Source organism: Cornus florida, unplaced genomic scaffold (genome assembly GCF_030987335.1).
Source record: "Cornus florida cultivar Cherokee Brave unplaced genomic scaffold, ASM3098733v1 CherokeeBrave_3.0.0_Hap2_Chr02, whole genome shotgun sequence".
Classification (NCBI taxonomy): domain Eukaryota; kingdom Viridiplantae; phylum Streptophyta; class Magnoliopsida; order Cornales; family Cornaceae; genus Cornus; species Cornus florida.
The window spans coordinates 53,982,800-54,002,489 of record NW_026775572.1 but is presented as its reverse complement, the minus strand read 5'-3'; the positions used below and the strand labels follow the sequence as shown (position 1 = coordinate 54,002,489).

General features: G+C 35.4%; 1 protein-coding gene across 1 annotated transcript; it reads right to left on the bottom strand.

Moving 5' to 3' along the window:
• Nucleotides 1–525: 525 nt before the first annotated feature.
• On the bottom strand, nucleotides 526–2,514 carry LOC132295002 (uncharacterized). Its single transcript, XM_059793067.1, has one exon. The coding sequence runs from the start codon at nucleotides 2,049–2,051 to the stop codon at nucleotides 738–740; it is 1,314 nt and encodes a 437-aa protein (XP_059649050.1). The 5' UTR covers nucleotides 2,052–2,514; the 3' UTR covers nucleotides 526–737.
• Between the last annotated feature and the right edge of the window lie 17,176 nt (nucleotides 2,515–19,690).

Genomic DNA, 19,690 nt, shown 5'->3' with positions numbered 1-19,690 from the left:
CTTAGATCTATAATTCCATATAAAGTCTAAAAATATGCAAATATTAACTATCCTCCTTAGTTCTCCCAGACAGCAAGTAATTGTCTGAAAATAAAGGAAAAAGGATTTCTTTGTTTCCTTTTCTTTTTAAAGAATTAATGTTGTTAATCAGGTTCAATTGAAGCAATCCAACTAATAGATTTGTAGAAATTGAACAATGGTTGTGAAAATGAACAGAAAAATTCTCAAAAGCATTTATTTAAAAACTCATGCTTAGAAAAGAATAAAACTCATACCTTAATGGGAGTATGTGCAGAAACCTAGTAGTCCATAACAATAACACAAGTTGGTAGATGGTACAGAGCATGGGCTTCTATTAGACATAATAGCTACATCAAAAATCAGGCTGGGTTTTCCACAAATAATAATAATACTTAAAGAAGGCAATATTAGTAGATTATATTTATCATTTTTTTTTTTTTTTTTTTTTTTTTTTTTTTTAAAGGAACACAGTTAACTGTGCTATTTATAGAAAATCCCACAAACTAATCAAATCTGTCCAAGTATGAGACTAATGATTTTCACAGTGAACTCAAAATTACATACATTGGCGGTTGGCAACTTTTTATGCATCCCCAAACATGGTGTTTCAAAACAAAGGAATCTTCATTTATCAGCAATACAACTAAATTGCAGTTTTTGGAAAGGAAGACGTATCAATTTCACCTTTCTTCTTTTTTGCTATTAAAAAAACTACATCATCCTAATCTTCTTCTTCTGCGTTCACGGAGAAATCCAATGTCTACATCAGAAACCCTAGAAGCACCACTTCTTCTCCTGGAAGATGAAGAAAGACGGGGCACGGTTAGATTGAGTTCAGGAGCTGTATCTGTTGTCAGGTTTTCCAAGTGTACACCTACAGCAGAGACATCTGCTCTTAAGGAAGATGAAGAAGGGGGCTCTGAAGAATTGATCTCGGCAGTGGAACCCACAGTCTGATGTTCTGATTGCAAAACAACAGAATTACTTGTAAGATAGTCCCCTAAAAACTGCGAATCAGAATCAGTTCTGCGCAGAACACGGTCATGAATATAAGATTCAAGGTCCTCAACTAATCTTTCTGCATTACTCAGTGCAGATGAAATTGAAGAAAGTGAAGCAGCACTTTCGGATAAAACCCTCGAAAACTGATGGGATCGGATGCGCCGGCTGCCGCCTACCTCTGCATTGGGCAACACCTCGGAAGTGGGAGCACGACTCGCCAACATACTAGTTCTGTCAGAATTGTTTCCAACACCGTCAAGATCCTGTCTCTGTGGCCGCTCCCTTGTTAAACTAATCCCAGTCCTAATACGTCGAAGTGCTTCTGCCACCGGAATATGAGACACCACCCGGCTAACACGCTGCTGCCTAACACTCTCTTTCCGGTGTGCTTGGGGCCTTGGGGGTGTCTTCACGAGAGACTTAGACTCCGACACATGGGCACTGTTTCCGGTACCATAAATTGGAGTAATATTTGTGTCGGTCACCTCCCCCTTGCACTCAGGACATTCCTTAGAACTCGAATAGGCATATGGCAACTGATGAAAGCATGCCCAACAAAACAAGTGACCGCAACAAGTCAATATAGGTTCTCTTGCCATGCCAAAGCATATATTACAATCGAAAAAATTCCCACCTGCACTACTGACCCTCTTAACATCTGCATCGATTTCCAACGCCTTCGCAACCAAATGGGAGCTATCCCTTTTGCAACTTTTGCCCCTATCAGCTGCCCTTTCTTGGGCACCTAAACTATTCTCCCCATTACGCACTTCTACACCACCCAAATTATCAATCAGTTCAGTTGAAATATTACTAGCTACCGGAAGATTTAGAGATTGTCGCCACCTCTGGCGTTGCCTAGCTCTAGCAGTGACTGCCTCAAGTTGTCGGATCCGCTCTTCGATCTGACCGTGGGCAGTTTCCAACTCATTCAATAAAGATCCTAGTCCTACACCACCAGGTGGCTCTGAAGGTTCCTGGTTTAAATCAAGATCCATTACCATATCATCCCTCATATCATTCTCCATAATATATCACACAATTCAATCCAAGTTCCAAATACCCTTTTGAACACACAATTCAAAATTGCTAACGATAGACCTTCCAAAGCCAAAACTCACAAAAACTGTTGACCTCTGTTAAGAAATTAGGATTCCACAAAACTAAGAACCTAATACGAAAAATTGATACTTTATGTACAGATTTACAGCAATGAATTGAAAAAATTGAAGAAACCCATACAAATACACATGTAAAGAGAGGGGTTTAGAGACCTGTATGAAGGAGGTGATTTCAGCTAAGATGTTGAAAATCTAGGGTTTTGAGCAAATGCAATCGATGCTATTTTTTCCCAAAATTTATATCCTCCATTGCTTTCGTTGCCTTCTTGTTTTTCAATCAACGATCTGTTTTTGTGGAGAGAGAAAGGAATAGTTTGAGAGAGTGAGGGGGCGAAGAATAGAGTGAGAAAGTCAGGTAAGAGGAGCGCGTAATCGCTGTAAGCGAGACGATAAAGGGTGGTTTGGCGCACTTTGGACCGTAGATCGGTTAGGGGAAACCGGGACTAAACGACGTCGTTTGTTACTATTTTTTTTTTTTTTTTTTAGTTGGAGTGAATTATTTCCATCATTTAATACAGTATTATTTCCACATCTTTTCCTTTTAGAATTACAGTCTTAGCAAAATCAATTATCTAAACAATCCTTTTAGAACGAACATATTGCTGTTGGGATTTATATGCTTTGGCATACCAAATTTCTATCTGGATTATAATGACATATGTTCCTGACATATCTGAAATATTTATGATTTATATAATTAGTGAATTCAATGTATTATATTTCGATTCACTGTGAAATTGATAGTGTCCCTGTGATTACAAGAAATATTTATATATATATGTAAGTGATGGCAATCAATGCATAATATATAAACAGTAATTATAAATTATTCATAGTCGGTAATTATGGATGGACTCATAATTAATTAAGACTTGAACTGGATCTGCGTTAGGTTGAGATATATTGCGACAGCCGTCGTATGCAATTGCTCCCTATCATCGTCATGGCATTTGACTCTTAAGCATGAGAAAATTATAGACTCTTTTATTAATTAATAATTACTTTGATTTGTTTGGCGAATTTTTCGGGATCCTTAGACCGACACTTTGGGTAGTTATGTGATTAATAGTTAGAGGGTTATATTTTCAATATTTACATCATTGCTACTTGTATTTATTTTGTATTGATTATGGTTGGTCACAAAGTAAATTCGAAGGCCTTCGTGTGTTTTTAGACAAAATGATTTATTATATATTTATTTATTTAAATTATTATTTTTGTCAAACAAATGTTTTATTGTGATCAAGCCAGAAATAATCAATGGTACCAAAATAAATATATTAATTAAGTAGTCGGATTGATGGCTTTATTTATCCGATAACTAATTATGCATAAAGGGGTCAAAGTGCAATATTGATTTAGAGGTTATTTATTATTTAATTGGAGTTCAATTAATTTCTTTTAGTGGAGTAGAAATTAATTTATGAATTAATTGAATTGGGTCCATGGACCGGGCCAATTATTAATTCATTGTAGCCAATAAAATAATAAGCCCAATGGATTCTCACTCATAGCCCAACTTGATATTGAAATCATATTAGATTTGAGACATATGAATTAGAGATTGAGAAGGATTTGTTGTTTCATTTTCTTTATTTTTATGTTGCCTATAAATATACATGGCCTATGTATATTTTAGGGGTGATTTTTATGAGAAGGAAAAAGGAATAAATTTTCTCTCTCTAGAAAATTAGGGTTAGTGTTCTCATCTAATGGAGGCTCCCACAAGCCTAGTTTTTCAAGGTCATTCATGGAGGCTTATGAGTGATTCCTAAATGCAAGACCATTACCAAGAAGATGGAGATCCATGAAAAAGGTGTCTAGCAAAAGGGATCTACAATAAGTGAGAACATTCACTTTAGAGGAGAGATTTAAGGTTTACTCAAACCTTGATGTAAGTATTCAATCTTTTAATTGAATGATACATCATATTTTATTTTTGCATAAAACTTGTCTCTATGTGATGAATCAAGATCTATGAATCAAAATCTCTCAAAAAGTTTTTAAAACTTGCACGTTTCCCAACAGTGGTATCAGAGCATGGTTTGATTCATTACTAGAGATCATGTTTTTATCAAAATTCATTATTCATGGATCCAATTTTGATATGCATATATATTTATTATTGATGTATGTTGATGTATGATTTAATATGTTGATATATATTGATACATGATGATATATGAATAATTGTGAATGAATGATGATGTATGGTTGGGTCATGGATGAAACTTATAGGTTAAATTAATGTAATTTTATCTTTGGATGAATGTAATTAAGGCTTTGATTTAGCCGTTTGAAAGTTCAATGATGTAATTTATTTTTTCCATTGTATTTCAAGTTGTAAATATTTTTAAAGCCATGTAATATTCATTAAAGGATGCTATGAAGCTTCAAGAAGGTCCAAAAGGGTTAAATTATGCTTCAGTAATTTTCTGAAATTTTTTCTGAATTTTTTGAAATTTTTCTGGAATTTTTTGAGGCTTAATTTAATTTTCTGGGAATTTTTCTGATTTTTCTGAGATTTTTCTGCGTTTTTCCGGTGGCCGAAGCATCGCCGACGGCGAGAAGAGACGTCGGAGGAGGCTAGAATCAGGTGCAGCTCTATGGTGGTGAGCCTGGCACGTGAGGAGCACGCGCCAAGAGTTGGAGGCATTGAAGACATGCTGGCGTGTGGGTCTTACGCACCAGCCAAATCCACCTTCTCTCCACACGCGTGCAGACGCGTGGAGGTGCGTCCCACGTGCCCCACACGCGTGCCAGCGCGTGGGGGCGCGTGCCTTCACCTGTAGCATGCCCCAGGCGCGTGTGAGTGCGTGTGGAGCCCTCCAGGCGTGTTCCAAGCGGTGTTTTGCTTCTCCCGGTGCGTACCAGCCTTATGTGGGTGTTTGCAAGCTGATGGATGAGCTTCCCGCAATACTTAAAGTAGTTAAATGTTAAAAGCTAATTCCATTGGTCATTTTATTTGCTTTATCTGTCATTTATTTATTTATACGATGTATGAAATGCATGGAATATATAATTGTTAATTAATTATTATTCATGCATTGGATCCATGATATTTATTTAAATGACTTGATTTATATTAATTAAGTTATGAAAATTAATTGGATCTGATTACTAATTAATTTGAGGGCACTTATTGGGAAACGCAAAATTATTTTTTGTAAATTATTTTTAAAGTGTGCTTCAAATTAAATATTAGTGAATCGTTTAAAGTCCAAATATTTTCTAAATTTAATTGGATTAAAATCAAGACGTTTTGCATGCATTATATCATGTAAATGAATAAAATGAAAACCCTAATTATGAATGATTAAAAATTGAGTGGGAGCGGGGATTTTTATACATTGCTCCATGGCCTTCGTTATTAACACCATTGTAATTAGGTCTTCAAAAATAAGACCCCACGCATGATTTGAAGAGTCTTAATATTACAAGAATGGTTATCTCATGAAAATAATAATATTAAATGTTCATTGTAATTAGATCTTTAAAAATAAGGCCCTACGCATGATTTAAAGAGTCTAGATTATAATGACAAGATATTTAATGTTTTATTTTTCATTAGAGCATTAATAACGTTATACACTCAATCTAAAATCAATAGTGTTAGCTCCCCAACAGAGTGGTCTATACTAGGTGATTTTAGAAAGGCTAAACATAATCGGGAATCATTTCATATAGATAGACAAGGCATTGTCTTAAGAGATATGGAAATGATGGGATTTGCCCGCCAATAGCAATAATGAACTTCGCCAACCGAATAAGTTATTGGCGTATTGGTTATTCGATTTTTCATGCAGTGGTTAAGGGACCCATATACTATTTTAATGGAAGTGCTCGCCTAATAATAAATGAATCTCAACAATAGTAATAATGAACTCCTCTAACAGGATAAGTTATTGACATATTGATTGGTTGATTTATTATGCTACAGAGTTGAGGGACCCGCATTAATTAAAAGGGATTGTTCACCAATAATGATAATGATCTCTTGTTCGATTGAGATTTATTGTATTATGTGGTTAACAAGCTCATTTTAACTTTAAATATGCATGACAGTATTAATAATTCACCTTGCATATTGTATGAATGCATTTATATTCAGATTAATTATGTCTAATCCAGTTTATCTGCTTGCTTACATATTCAATGTAACTGGATCTCATTAATATTGACTGAGAAAGGAATTTAGATATTTTATTCACAATGTAAGGGTACAAATGTATTTACTACTCCTAAACCTAATCCTTTTACTTTAAGATACCCAAGAGAACATTAATGCTTTGAATAAGTGAAATAAGGCAAATGAGATGACTTGGTGCAATATTCTAGAGTTTACCTCGAATACGCTCCAAAGCTAACATTTACATTATTTTATTTTCTTCAAGCATCATGTTAAAATTCAATAAGATGTTTTAGTGAGATTAGATAGAGAGTATGCCAAAGTACTATGTCGGACTTGAATAGCATTAAGATAGCCTAAGGAACTCTAGTATGAAATCGAATTTTGAAAAATGATTGTTTATTATTTAAAAATTAGCTGGAGATCAATAGGGCTGACTTAGGTGGTAAGTTTCAAGTTGACATGATTATTGCCTTGTTACCAAACTCGTTCGACTCTGTTAGAGTGAACTAAATAAGGAATCAGTTTGAGTTCACACTCGCTGATATTCTTATAGAATTGGTAACAGATGAAGGGATAATCAAGAGTATGGGTGTTCCTATCAATCTAACCTAGTCTATACCATCTTCTTCTAGGCCCAAGTGGACGGGCAAAACAAAGAAGAAGGATGATAATAGGACTAGGCTAGCACAAAACATGGGTATTCAAAAAGGTTAAAGGGAATAAGGCAGTGTATGTTGAGGGCGAAGGAAATTGTTTCTTTTGCCGCTAACTATGACATTCAAGGACGAACTGTCTAAGCAATGACGTGGCATAGGAAAATATATATTTAATTATTGAGCCATGTTATGTGGTTGTATCTATTAATTCCTGATGGATAGATTTTGGAGCCATTAAACATGTTTGCAATTCGTTGCAAGGATTTCAGGAATCCAGAAGCCTCGATGATATGGAATATATTTGTACTTGACCCGATGACAAGGTTGTAGCTAAATCAGTGGGAGTATTACATCTGAAATTAGAGAGTATGAGGATATTAGTATTAGAGAACTATCTTTATGCACAGAAGTTAGACGCTATCTAATTCTTGTTTCACTTGTGGTTTATAAAAACTGTGTTGTTATTTAGTAAAACTGGTTTTATAAAATTGAATAGATATGCGATTGCTTCTGGTGCATTGAAAGATGGTTAATATGCTATAATCACAAACTCTTAAGATTTGCAGGATGTAGAAACTAATGTTGCATCTTCTAGATTGAATGTTAAGAGAAAAATTGTTATTCCTGACTCATTGTATTTTTAGCGTCTATTTTTGGGTTGTAATCAGTCAAAATGAGATTCAAAGATTGGTCAAAGAAGGTTAATTACCTAGTGAGGCAGAGGAGCCTAAACCAAACTTGTGAACCCTATTTTGAAGGATAGATAACTCTTAGGGCTTAATCAGCCAGATGAAATAGACATAAAGGACAATTGGAGTCGGTACACACTGACACGTGTGGTCTTATGAACATCCAAGCAAGATTACTCACATTTTGGATAAATTTACCTGTTGCGACACAAGTCTTATACTTTTGGTATATTCCGAAAGGGTCAAGACTGATGTGGAGCACAGATTAGGTAAACTTATCAAGACACTTCGATCTGATCGAGGGTATGAATATTTCTTCGGATAATGCAAAGACTATATGGTTAATGAGGGTGTTATGTACCAGTTTTCCGCAATTGACGCTAAATGCATTTAGGTGTCAAATAGGAATAACAGAATTCCACTTAACATGGTTAGATCTATGATCAGTTATGCCACATTATCTCTTTCATTTAAGAGTTTAGCATTAATGATATCGATGCGTATTATGAACTGCATTCTATCTTAGTCTGTCTCAAGGATACCGTTGAGCTGTGTTTTTAACTAAATCTTAGTTTGAATCACATGCGCATATGGGGTAGTCTTGCACATGTGCACTTGATATGGACAAGTAAGTTGGAAACAGATCATACGCATGATAGATTTGATAGCTACTCTAAAATGTCACTAGGACGGATTATTTTATGATCTCAATGATAAAAGTTGATTGTTTACACTCAATGTTTATCTATAGGAGAATCATATTATGAATCACATACCTAGTAGCATAGTGTTAGAGAATATGGTAAGAGTACCAGATGTACCACATATGAACACACTTAGTATAGAGATTTAGAATTATAGATGAATTCCCTATTGATGCGTCAGCATCATCTAGTACACAGATTCCTTCATCGGTACATTGATGTAGTGGGAGGATAATTATCCAATCCGACATAATCATGGTTTTAGGTGAGACCGTTATGGACATCCCTGTTAAACATGAGTTGGACCCAGTAAGCTACACGAAAGCGTGAACCGATATGGATACAGATCGTTTTGGCGAGTTACTATGAAATCAGAGTTGGAATCTATGTATACTAATTAAATCTGGGATCTTGTAGAACTTTCTAGTAGGGTGATACCTATGGAAGGCAAGTTAATCTACAAAAAGATACCAGAAGATTTCTTAGTGCATAAATCATGAGTGTACAAGGGAATGTCATTATTTTTCTAATTCTATATATATTGATGACATCCTACTCATTTATAATGACGTGTAAGTTTTGTCATCAATAAAAAGGTAGTTGTTCAATTACTTCTAAATGAAGGATTCTCAAGATGTAAGTTATATTCCTAGGATCAAGCTTTTGCAAGATCAGGTTAAAAGGAAAATAGGCTTATCTTAATAATCCTACATTGATAAAGTTTTGACCAGGTTTGGTATGCATAACTCAAAGAATGAGTTCTTGCTTAATTGATATGGATTGCTCTCTCTAGTAAGTAGTTTTCTAAGACTAGCAAAAGAGATTGAGCAAATGAGACTAGTACTATATGCTTTGGCATATGGGAGTCTCATATATGCCATGGTCTATACCAAACAGGACATCCGCTACATAGTAGGGATAGTCAGATGATATCAGTCCAATCCTGGACTTGATAACTGGTCTGTTGTGAAAAATATCATTAAGTACCTAAGGAGAACCAATGATATCATACTCATTTATGGATGTGATGATATAGTCCTAGTCAGGTATGCTAGTTCTGATTTTCAATCAGAAGTAGATACTATGAGGTTTATGACTTAGAGTATGTTCATTTAATAGAAGGGAAATCAGTTGGTAGATTGTTAAGCAGATTTCAACTGCTGACTCAAATCTGCAGGTGGAAAACATTGCAGCCTTAAAGGCGGCAAAGGAAGCCTATTGGTTTGATCTCACTGATTTAGAGGTTGTGGAGTATACTAGCTTGCCTATTGAGCTATGTTGCAACAATAGTGCAGAAGTAGTCCAAACCAATGACCCAAGGTTCTATAAAGGAACAAGATGCACTGAGAGGAAGTATCATGTTCTACATGATATTGTCCGGCAAGAAAATGTACTTGTAGCCAGAACATTGCATTGGAACACAACTTTGTTGATCCATTATCAAAGGTGTCATTGATCAATAATTTTGATCATCATCTGGATAACATTGGTGTTAGGTGCAATTTGAATTGGCTATGAGGGCAAGTGGGAGCTGTTGGGATTTATATGCCCTGGCATAGCAAATTCCTATCTGGATTATAGTGACATATGTTCCTGACGTATCTGAAATATCTATGATTTATATAATTAGTGAATTCAATGTATTATATTTTGATTCACTATGAAATTAATAGTGTCCCTGTGATTACAAGAAATATTTATATATATATGTAAGTGATGACAATCAATGCATAATATATAAATAGTAATTATAAATTGTTCATAGTCGGTAATTATGGATGGACTCATAATTAATTAAGACTTGAACTGGATCCGCGTTAGGTTGAGATATATTGCGAGAGCCGTCGTATGCAATTGCTCCCTATCATCGTCATGGCATTTGACTCTTAAGCATGAGAAAATTATAGACTCTTTTATTAATTAATAATTACTTTGATTTGTTCGGCGGATTCTTCGGGATCCTTAGACCGACACTTTGGGTAGTTATGTGATTAATAGTTAGAGGGTTATATTTTCAATATTTACATCATTGCTACTTGTATTTATTTTGTATTGATTATGGTTGGTCACAAAGTAAATTCGAAGGCCTTCGTGTGTTTTTAGACAAAATGATTTATTATATATTTATTTATTTAAATTATTATTTTTGTCGAACAAATGTTTTATTGTGATCGAGCCAGAAATAATCAATGGTACCAAAATAAATATATTAATTAAGTAGTCAGATTGATGGCTTTATTTATCCGATAACTAATTATGCATAGAGGGGTCAAAGTGCAATATTGACTTAGAGGTTATTTATTATTTAATTGGAGTTCAATTAATTTCTTTTAGTGGAGTAGAAATTAATTTATGAATTAATTGAATTGAGTCCATGGACCGGGCCAATTATTAATTCATTGTAGCCAATAAAATAATAAGCCCAATGGATTCTCACTCATAGCCCAACTTGATATTGGAATCATATTAGATTTGAGACATATGAATTAGAGATTGAGAAGGATTTGTTGTTTCATTTTCTTTATTTTTATGTTGCCTGTAAATATACATGGCCTATGTATATTTTAGGGGTGATTTTTATGAGAAGGAAAAAGGAATAAATTTTTTCTCTCTAGAAAATTAGGGTTAGTGTTCTCATCTAATGGAGGCTTCCACAAGCCTAGTTTTTCAAGGTCATTCATGGAGGCTTATGAGTGATTCCTAAAGGCAAGACCATTATCAAGAAGATGGAGATCCATGGAAAAGGTGTCTAGCAAAAGGGATTTACAATAAGTGAGAACATTCACTTTAGAGGAGAGATCTAAGGTTTACTCAAACCTTGATGTAAGTATTCAATCTTTTAATTGAATGATACATCATATTTTATTTTTGCATAAAACTTGTCTCTATGTGATGAATCAAGATCTATGAATCAAAATCCCTCGAAAAGTTTTTAAAACTTGCACGTTTCCCAACAATTGTGATGCCTAATTTTTCAAATATTTTATAAAGAAATTGACTAACATTTTAATTGTTAAAGTGGAAATATAATTTAGGAGTCTGGTTGATATAGCTTAAGGTTGCAATATTGGTTTGTGGCTTGAATTCATGTGATGGATGTTGTTATGAAGTAGTTTGGACCGGTCCAACACGCCTCAAAAACTAAATCGATAGACTAATGGAAAAAGTTGGACATATCGTTGGTAAAAGAGCTTACAAACTCGAGCCACTGCGAGGGGGGCAGGTAAACAAACCATGGAACGCCATCTATCTCAAAAGGTACTATCATTAAGGTTGTACCAAGATTACAATCCGTTGCTTGTGATTAAACACCTCACTGAGTGCCAAGATATGGTGCTCGGAGACAAGTTTTCAATAAAAACTTTTGTTTCTTTCAAATATACAACTGTGGTGAATGGGTATGCACAAAAATTCCAAATGAAAGAGGCAAGTGACATTATTAGCCGATCGCCTAGCACTTAAGGAATTCTAATGAAAATTTCAAGTGAAGGAGGCAAGTGACATTATTAGCCGATCGCCTAGCACTTAAGAAATTCTAACAAAAATTACAAGTGAAAGAGGCAAGTGACACTATTAGCCGACCACCTAACACTTAAGGAGCATAACAAAAGTCACAAGTTAGTAATGAACGGCACTACAGTCCGAACGTAGTATACTTCATGGTTGAAGATTTGTAAAGTAATATTTGAGAGCTGAACACCAAACACTTATGAGATTTGTGAGTAACATTTCACAGGTAAGGGGAAAACAAAACCTGATCTTAAAAGATTCTTTTTATATATTTTTTGGTTTAGGGATACAAGAGGCAGGCTATCCCAGCCTTATAAAACAGAAAGTTACAAAAATCCCTAAACATCCCTCTCGCTCTCTTGGATTGACCCCATATCATCTTGAACATTTTCCACCATCTTATCCCATCAGGATGGAGAATCTGTTAACAACATCTTTTCCACCATCTTATCCCCTCAGGATAGAGAATCAATGTTAACAATATCTTCAAGGTTCTCGGCCTGACCATCAGATGCAAGAGTCGGCGGAGCAGAAGCAGCGTTCATAGACTAAACGGTAGGGACGAGAGGTATGATGTAATACCCCTAATTTTAAAAGGATAGTCTTGACATTTATTTATTTGTTTTATTTGCATTTTTAAATTATTTAATTGATTAGTTGGTTATTTGTTTATTTGTTAATTTAATTAAGTGTTTAAATGTAAATTGTGTGTTTATTTGATTAATTTAAATTTAAATAATTTAACTGATTTGTTTGCTTTTATGATGATATGTATTTTGTGAAATTAATTATTAGATTAAAATATTTTATTTTATTAATGGATTTGGATAGCAATAATGGATCAACCAATTAGGTCTCATGGATTACTTGGATATGAGGTTTAATTGGTATGGATAATTACCCAGGGATAGTTTATATATATAGTTTGGGAATATATGTATACATGGGTAGTTTTAATATTACCATTATTATTGATAATTGTAGTATTATTAATAGAAATAATAATAATATTATTATTGTTATGGCAGAGTTGGTATTGTATATATTAAATATAATTATAAAATTATAGTATATATATATGATAACTATCACGTTAGTTTCCTTTTTCTTTTCTTTTCAGTAAGATAACTAGTTGGGAAGGAATTAGGATTATATTGTTATATATATGTATTATGGGTCTGACAAAGGATTTAGAAAACCCTATTCATGTTTATAGTGGAGGCAGCAGTTTTAGAGAGAGAAAAAGGGAAGTAGGAGAAGGAAAACGAAGGAGGAGTTTAGGTTTTTCAATCTAAAAATCCCTAAGGCAAGTTCTAATTCTGTCTTTTCTCCTTTGACTTGTGTTCTATACATGCTTAGTTAAATTCCAGGATTTTTAATTGGATTTAATAAATTGGTTTGCATGCTAAAAATCTGAATTTACAATGAGTATGAATGTGTTAATGGGTTTGTCTATATTTTCATGATTAGATAATTGGATGCATGACTTATGTTCTTTAAATGTTGAAAGCATGTTTATATGGTGTATAATCAATGAAGGGACACTCTGGGACGTAGAGTTACTGCTTAGGACTTGTAATAATGGAGGTTAGATGGAGCAGAGGTCGTCGGAGTCGGAGAAGGTGATCAGCCACGGGGTTTCGGCCGGCCGGTTTGGTGTTTCAGTCGACCAAAGCGGCTCAGCAGTGAGGGATAGAGGTTGTATTTTGGTTGATCGGATTGGGTATTTCGGTCGACCGAAATAGCTGTATCGGCTGACCAGTTTGGTACTTTGGTCGACCGGTTTGGTATTGAGTCTGGATCTTTGAGATATTTGTATACTGTTCATATTTTTATAATTATTGGAATCTATTTTAATAATTTAATTTGATTAATTAGATTCATGGAGGAATGGAAAAGCATGATTAAATATTGATATGCTAATGATAGGAACAACATGGACTTTAATTGATATATATGCTGTTGATGGAAGATATAATTGCTTAACTTTAATCTAGCAAGGATTCATGATGTAGGCATATATGATTTTAGTCATATATTGTTAGTATATTATGATCATATATATGTCTAATTTTTATTATGTTTATCTCTGGATTTAATTGATGTAGTATTATATTTATTTCATCAATTATGGATTGCATAATATAATGCACCAGTATGGGACGGTGGCATTCTAGGGATGGATTAACTTATCAGTTAAGTCCTACCTATTTTTGTATAAGGGAATGGATTAACTAAAATGTTAAGTCCTACTTATATTTGTGTTAGGTCAACTAAACAAGTTGAATGACCTATTGTGGTTTACTTTATATTGGATAAGATGGTTGTTATATTTATATATATTTAGTTATGAGTTATGATATAAGCTTGAGTCTCATGATCTATGGTTAGGGCGCGTATATTGCTAGGGATGTGTAGCTAGATATAATGTAGTTGTGTATCCTAATAGGTCTAGGTACTCATGCCCACTATATGTGCATTTTTGCATGTTGCCTACTATTCAGGTTGAGACAACCCTATAGTCTAGTGAGATTCCTTTAGTATGTGTGTGTGTGTATATATATATATGGATTATATAGTTAGTGTTGAATTGACTAGGATGTATACGTATATTGGATCTCTGTTTGGGATATAGTAGATTAGAACTTGTTCGTGGCCTGACCCACTATTATTTTTCAGGTGTTCGTCAGATCCAGCAATAGAGGTGGTTTGTGTTGAGTAGAGACTATCCATTCACTCTTCCGATTCGACATAGGAGTCTTCCTTATGTTTTAGTATTTGGATTCAGTTTTATTTCATTTATTTATTTAGTTTCAGTTGTTTATGGATAGGGGTCCACATGATGGATTCCCAAGTTGTAATAAATGTCAGAGGTTTTGGATATTTTTATTGAAGGATTATTTAATTAGTAACTCTCAAATTTATTATTTAGTTTTCTTTCCTTTTATTTATTTATTCTTATTTCTTTTTGTACTCAATGCTTGTTTAAATATTAATTGTTTGATATCATTCGATTCTGTGCTCGGACTTGATCACCCGTGGCTTTAGAATCGAGGGTTATCACATATGACCCTAGAAGTCTCCTTGCATTCCATAAAGATCAACTCAGCTTGGTCGGGAGCTGGATCGGCATAATTCTCGAGCGGTTCAATGTGAAGATCTCGATCACACTCAGCATATAACCTCCTCTGCCCTTTGGGAGGGGAGTTGTTAGTGAACCCATCCCTATACCTTTGGGCATATCGAAGGGCACCTCCCCGAGAGAATCGACCATGTAGAGCATTCATCCTACCTTCCACTCTACTTATAACGCTTAGAAGGGATGTGCGATCATCCAGGGCTTTCTTCTCCACAGCAGTCAGTACATCTCACTCGGACTCCAAAGTACCTTAAAGGTCATCCCTCTCCTTCTATAGAGCAGCCAACTGAAGCTTCAACTGTTTCTGATGATCGTTAGCCCTCTTCAAATCAAGGGATACGGCTTTGAACCCCTTAGAGAGATTAAACGCCCTCTTATCAGCAACCTCAAGATGTTTTTGCATAGTGACCATCCCAAACAGGGTCTGGATGCAAACATAAGAAAGCTATTATACTCAAGGTAAGCTAGACAAAAATGGAAAGGTTAGAAAAGAAAAGGGAAGATAAAAACAAACCAACAAACAGGGTACCTCTATGGCAGAAAGGGGAACCAGGAGAACATTTCTTTTCTAGACATTTCCATCTAGAGCCTCGCGTCCTTAGGAGTCCACATATTTGAATAGTAAGACAGAGCTATCAGACCATGCTTAAACATGGTGTTTCTGGGGGTAACCACTGATCCATCTGCTTAGACGAATCTCGGAGTCCAGGGAATTATCGCCGAGGGATTGGATGAGGTCCCCTTTGTTCCACCACCAACGCCACCTGAGGCGGGCACCTCCTTAGACACATTAGGTCGTTTGGCCATCTTAGAGCTTCGAAAACTTTGGAATAGGGGAACCTCATCCAGGTCAAACTCAGCTCCCCTATCGGATTGAGGTCTTTTTCCCTTCCCCTTCCCCCGATCGGACTCCTAAGCAGGCAGAGGAATTTAGGATCCAAAAGCTGCGGTAGGTTCAGGAGGAATATTGGGAGTGTTGACGTTGTCCTTTTCCCTCCCGAACGAAGGGAGCTGTAGATTATCCATATTGAATCCTCGAAAGGAGATGCTGTCAAAAACATCTAAGGTCAGTATTGCGGAGGATGATGGAATGCTAAACCAGACTTTTTCTTTCAAAAAATGAAGCCCAGCCCTGCAAATACCGAAACTTAAGTCATCATAAGGGATGCCAAGGGAATGGCAAAGGAAAAAACAAAAGCGTGGAAGACAAATTTCACAAGGGCATTCGCTTTTATGTTTTTTATATTTTACATATAGAGGGATAAAGCACTCGTCAAAGGCAATCGGGATGGGGAAGTCCCCAGATGCTGGGGCTTGCCAGGCCCCTCTTACCCTTATAAGGCTTTTTTTCTAACCCTTCTCAAAACTAGGTTTGTCAGTATAGATTGACCATTTGGTCAAAGGGAAAAGGTGGTAGTACATGTCCTCCTGCCTGATTTTACAGATCCTATAGCACAAAAGAAGATCAATGAGATCTAGGTCTATGTCTTTATCGTGATTCATAAACAAAAGGACCAACAAGATCCTAAAGAAGTTAGGGTTTACCTATAGAGAACAAAGATTCAATTTGTTAAATAAGAGGGAAAAGAAGGGGTGAATAGGAGAAAATAGGATCTCTCCATCAAGGAGACCCTCACTTGTCTTCACATTCAGATTATTAGGACAACGTCTAACAAGAACATCATTGGGGATTTCATATTTTTCACGAATGGACTCTAATTCGTTTACCATGGCAGTGATAGAGGAAACACTCAAATAAAAACAAAGAAGAAGAAAGAGCTTCCTAAGAGACAAGATGGGATCAGAACTAACCTTAAGGAATGGATTCAAAAAGGTAACTGTAAGGATTTGAGAAGGAAAAATTTCTTCAAAAAACTCGCTGGAGAAGAATTTCCTCGATGATGGATAAAGACAGAAGAAAAGCTCGAAGGTGTGGACCAGTGGTTTTATAGAGGACCATCACATAAACCGAAGTGTCACAATGTAATGATAAAGTTTTAGTTTTTAAAATTCAAAGTTTGGATCTCCGTGCAAGCTGCCCTCCTCCCTGCATCATTGCTTCGAGCCGTCACATCAGTCATGACGTCCCCTCGTTAACCTCACTCTTATAAATAAGAGAGAGGTTAAGAGGGCAGATGAAGGGGTATAAAATCCCACTGGGCTGAATCTGGTCTGGCTCATCAGTCCAGAGGGAGGCCCAGGGACTATCTAGCCCGCTGACTCTCATTTCAGGCCTATTCTAATCAAGAACAATGTGACGGCCCTAGTTTTTAGGCCAGTGCATCCTGTGATAAACAGAAGATTAACCCTATAACGGATCCATATGCGGAAGCAAGAAACATAACAATGATCTCCCAAGGCACAACACACCTCTAAGACCCTAAGATGACCTTCCATAAGGTCATGAAACCCAAAGGAATAAAGTGCGGAAGCAAGACATAAACAAGTCAATAGAGATGTACTTTATCACTAAGACACGAGAGTGGTCTTTCGAGGAGTCCTGTGACTCAACGGAAGCAGGACCAAAGTTAGGGTTTCAAAACCTTCTAAGGAATGAACCAAGGGAAAAATGGTCATTCTAGACTGGAATGGGTGCGATCGTGCACACCATTAGAAAGACAATGAAAAATAAATGAAGTTAGACTCAAGAATCACTTGATTCGGAGTCCGGATGAAGAAGATGTGGAGATAGAACGAAATGCTCGTTCAGCACTCTTCAACGCTGAGCGCTCGTTCGGCACTCTTCAACGCTGAGCGCTCGTTCGGCACTCTTATAAGGTCAGTCGTTCTGACCTACACGGTCGGTCGGTCTGACTTATATGGTCAAGTGTTTGGACTTACATGGTCAGGCGTTCTGACTGCCAAATGATGAAATAGAAAGCAACAATTAGGCGAACGACGAAACAGAAGGCAACAATGAGGCGAACAACGAAACAAAAGCAGCAAAAGCTGCTGCTGCAATGCATGGGGATGTGCTAGGTCCAACCTTAAGGCTATACATGCATTCCAAATGATCCAAAACAAGTTTAAAAACATACTTGTGAACTTTAAAATTTATGACCCTTGGCCTCATGTTATACATACATATAAAATGAATGTCAAAAGGTGTGCTTACGCACACATTACATGTTTAAAATCAAATATACACATTTTGACATATAAGGCTACAAGCGGCATTTCAAGCCAACCTTTACAAGAATGGAAACCTTCTAGTTCATAAATCATCGAAGCATAATGAGAATCTTAACCTTGATTCTAATACCTAAAAAATGTCCCCGGTAACTTTGGGGTGAGTAACATAAAGCTACTCGTAGGTGATGAACATGCATAGACCTAACATTTTACAAGGTTATCACATTAATGTGAAACAACTCAAAAGGATCATGCTACCTAATGTCTATGTCATAAGTGAGACTCGGGGATCATCCTAAGCTACTCATGCAATTAAAGTGAACAACAACATACAAGTATACATGCTCAAGTACACTAAACCGTATTAATACACGATACACAACATACAAGCAAACATGTTCAAGTACCCTAAATCATGTTAAACAAGATAAGCAATATCTAAAATACATACACAAGTATTCAATAAATATAGAGTACTCATAAATCAAGTATGCAAGCACAAGTATACTAAGCTAAACAAAATACACATAAGATAAGTATACACGGCACAAGTATACTAAATAAAATTTAAACTCACGGAGCAAGTATATAAGTTCAAGTATACTAAATAGGATTCAAATACCCAAAGTAAGCATCAATTCTCAAGCTACAAGTAATCCATGATTAACAACTTGAAATTAAATGCGAAATCAAATAGTGGAAAGACTAGGACCAATGGTCTCTGATCAAACAAGTTATTCTGGGTAATTACGACCCACAAGGTACTACCTAGTGCGCACTTATGACTTAGAGGACTCTTGTTTCCGTACTAGAGCCAAACCCTAGCCATCACCTGTATTTTTGTCCTTACAAGCCTTCTAAAATCAATAAGTTAGACCAAACTTATACAAAATCAAATAATGCATAAAAATCATCTTTCATGCATAAATAAGGTTGAATCCACACGAACCATGTCCTAAAATTTAAGTCTAAGTGGCATATGATATGTCAAGTTCTCAATATGCAATTTATACACAAAATAAGAATATTCTACAACAATTGAGCCAAATTACCATCATACGCCACAAGTACTGAATAAACTACAATTTAGTAACTAGTTTTCAAGGTAATCAATTGTAATATTCTAAACAAGTTATATACCTACACAAGATATATTTAAACAAGATTTGCAAGACAATGATATCCTATATCATGCTAAGTCTAATTACCATTTTAAGATACCACAAGTACTAATTCTACATCTAATTAGTAATATACTTACAAGGTAATTAATTGTATTACATTTCATGAGATTATCACCTTAACATGAAAAGTCACTAGATTTCAAATCAATTCCAAATAGGCTCAAATAATATATGTTAAAAGACATAACATGGTCTTCACATATATTATTCCCAACATCAATTTAAGTGACTATAACACTTAAAATAAAATTAATTAAGCTAATTAATTAATTTTCTCTAAATTTCTAAACAACTCCAAATGTCCTCAAATTAACATAGGTTAAAGAACTCACCAAGGCCTACTTTAATATCACATTACAAGTTGATTTCATGCTTGATATAACTATATGAATTAATCTTT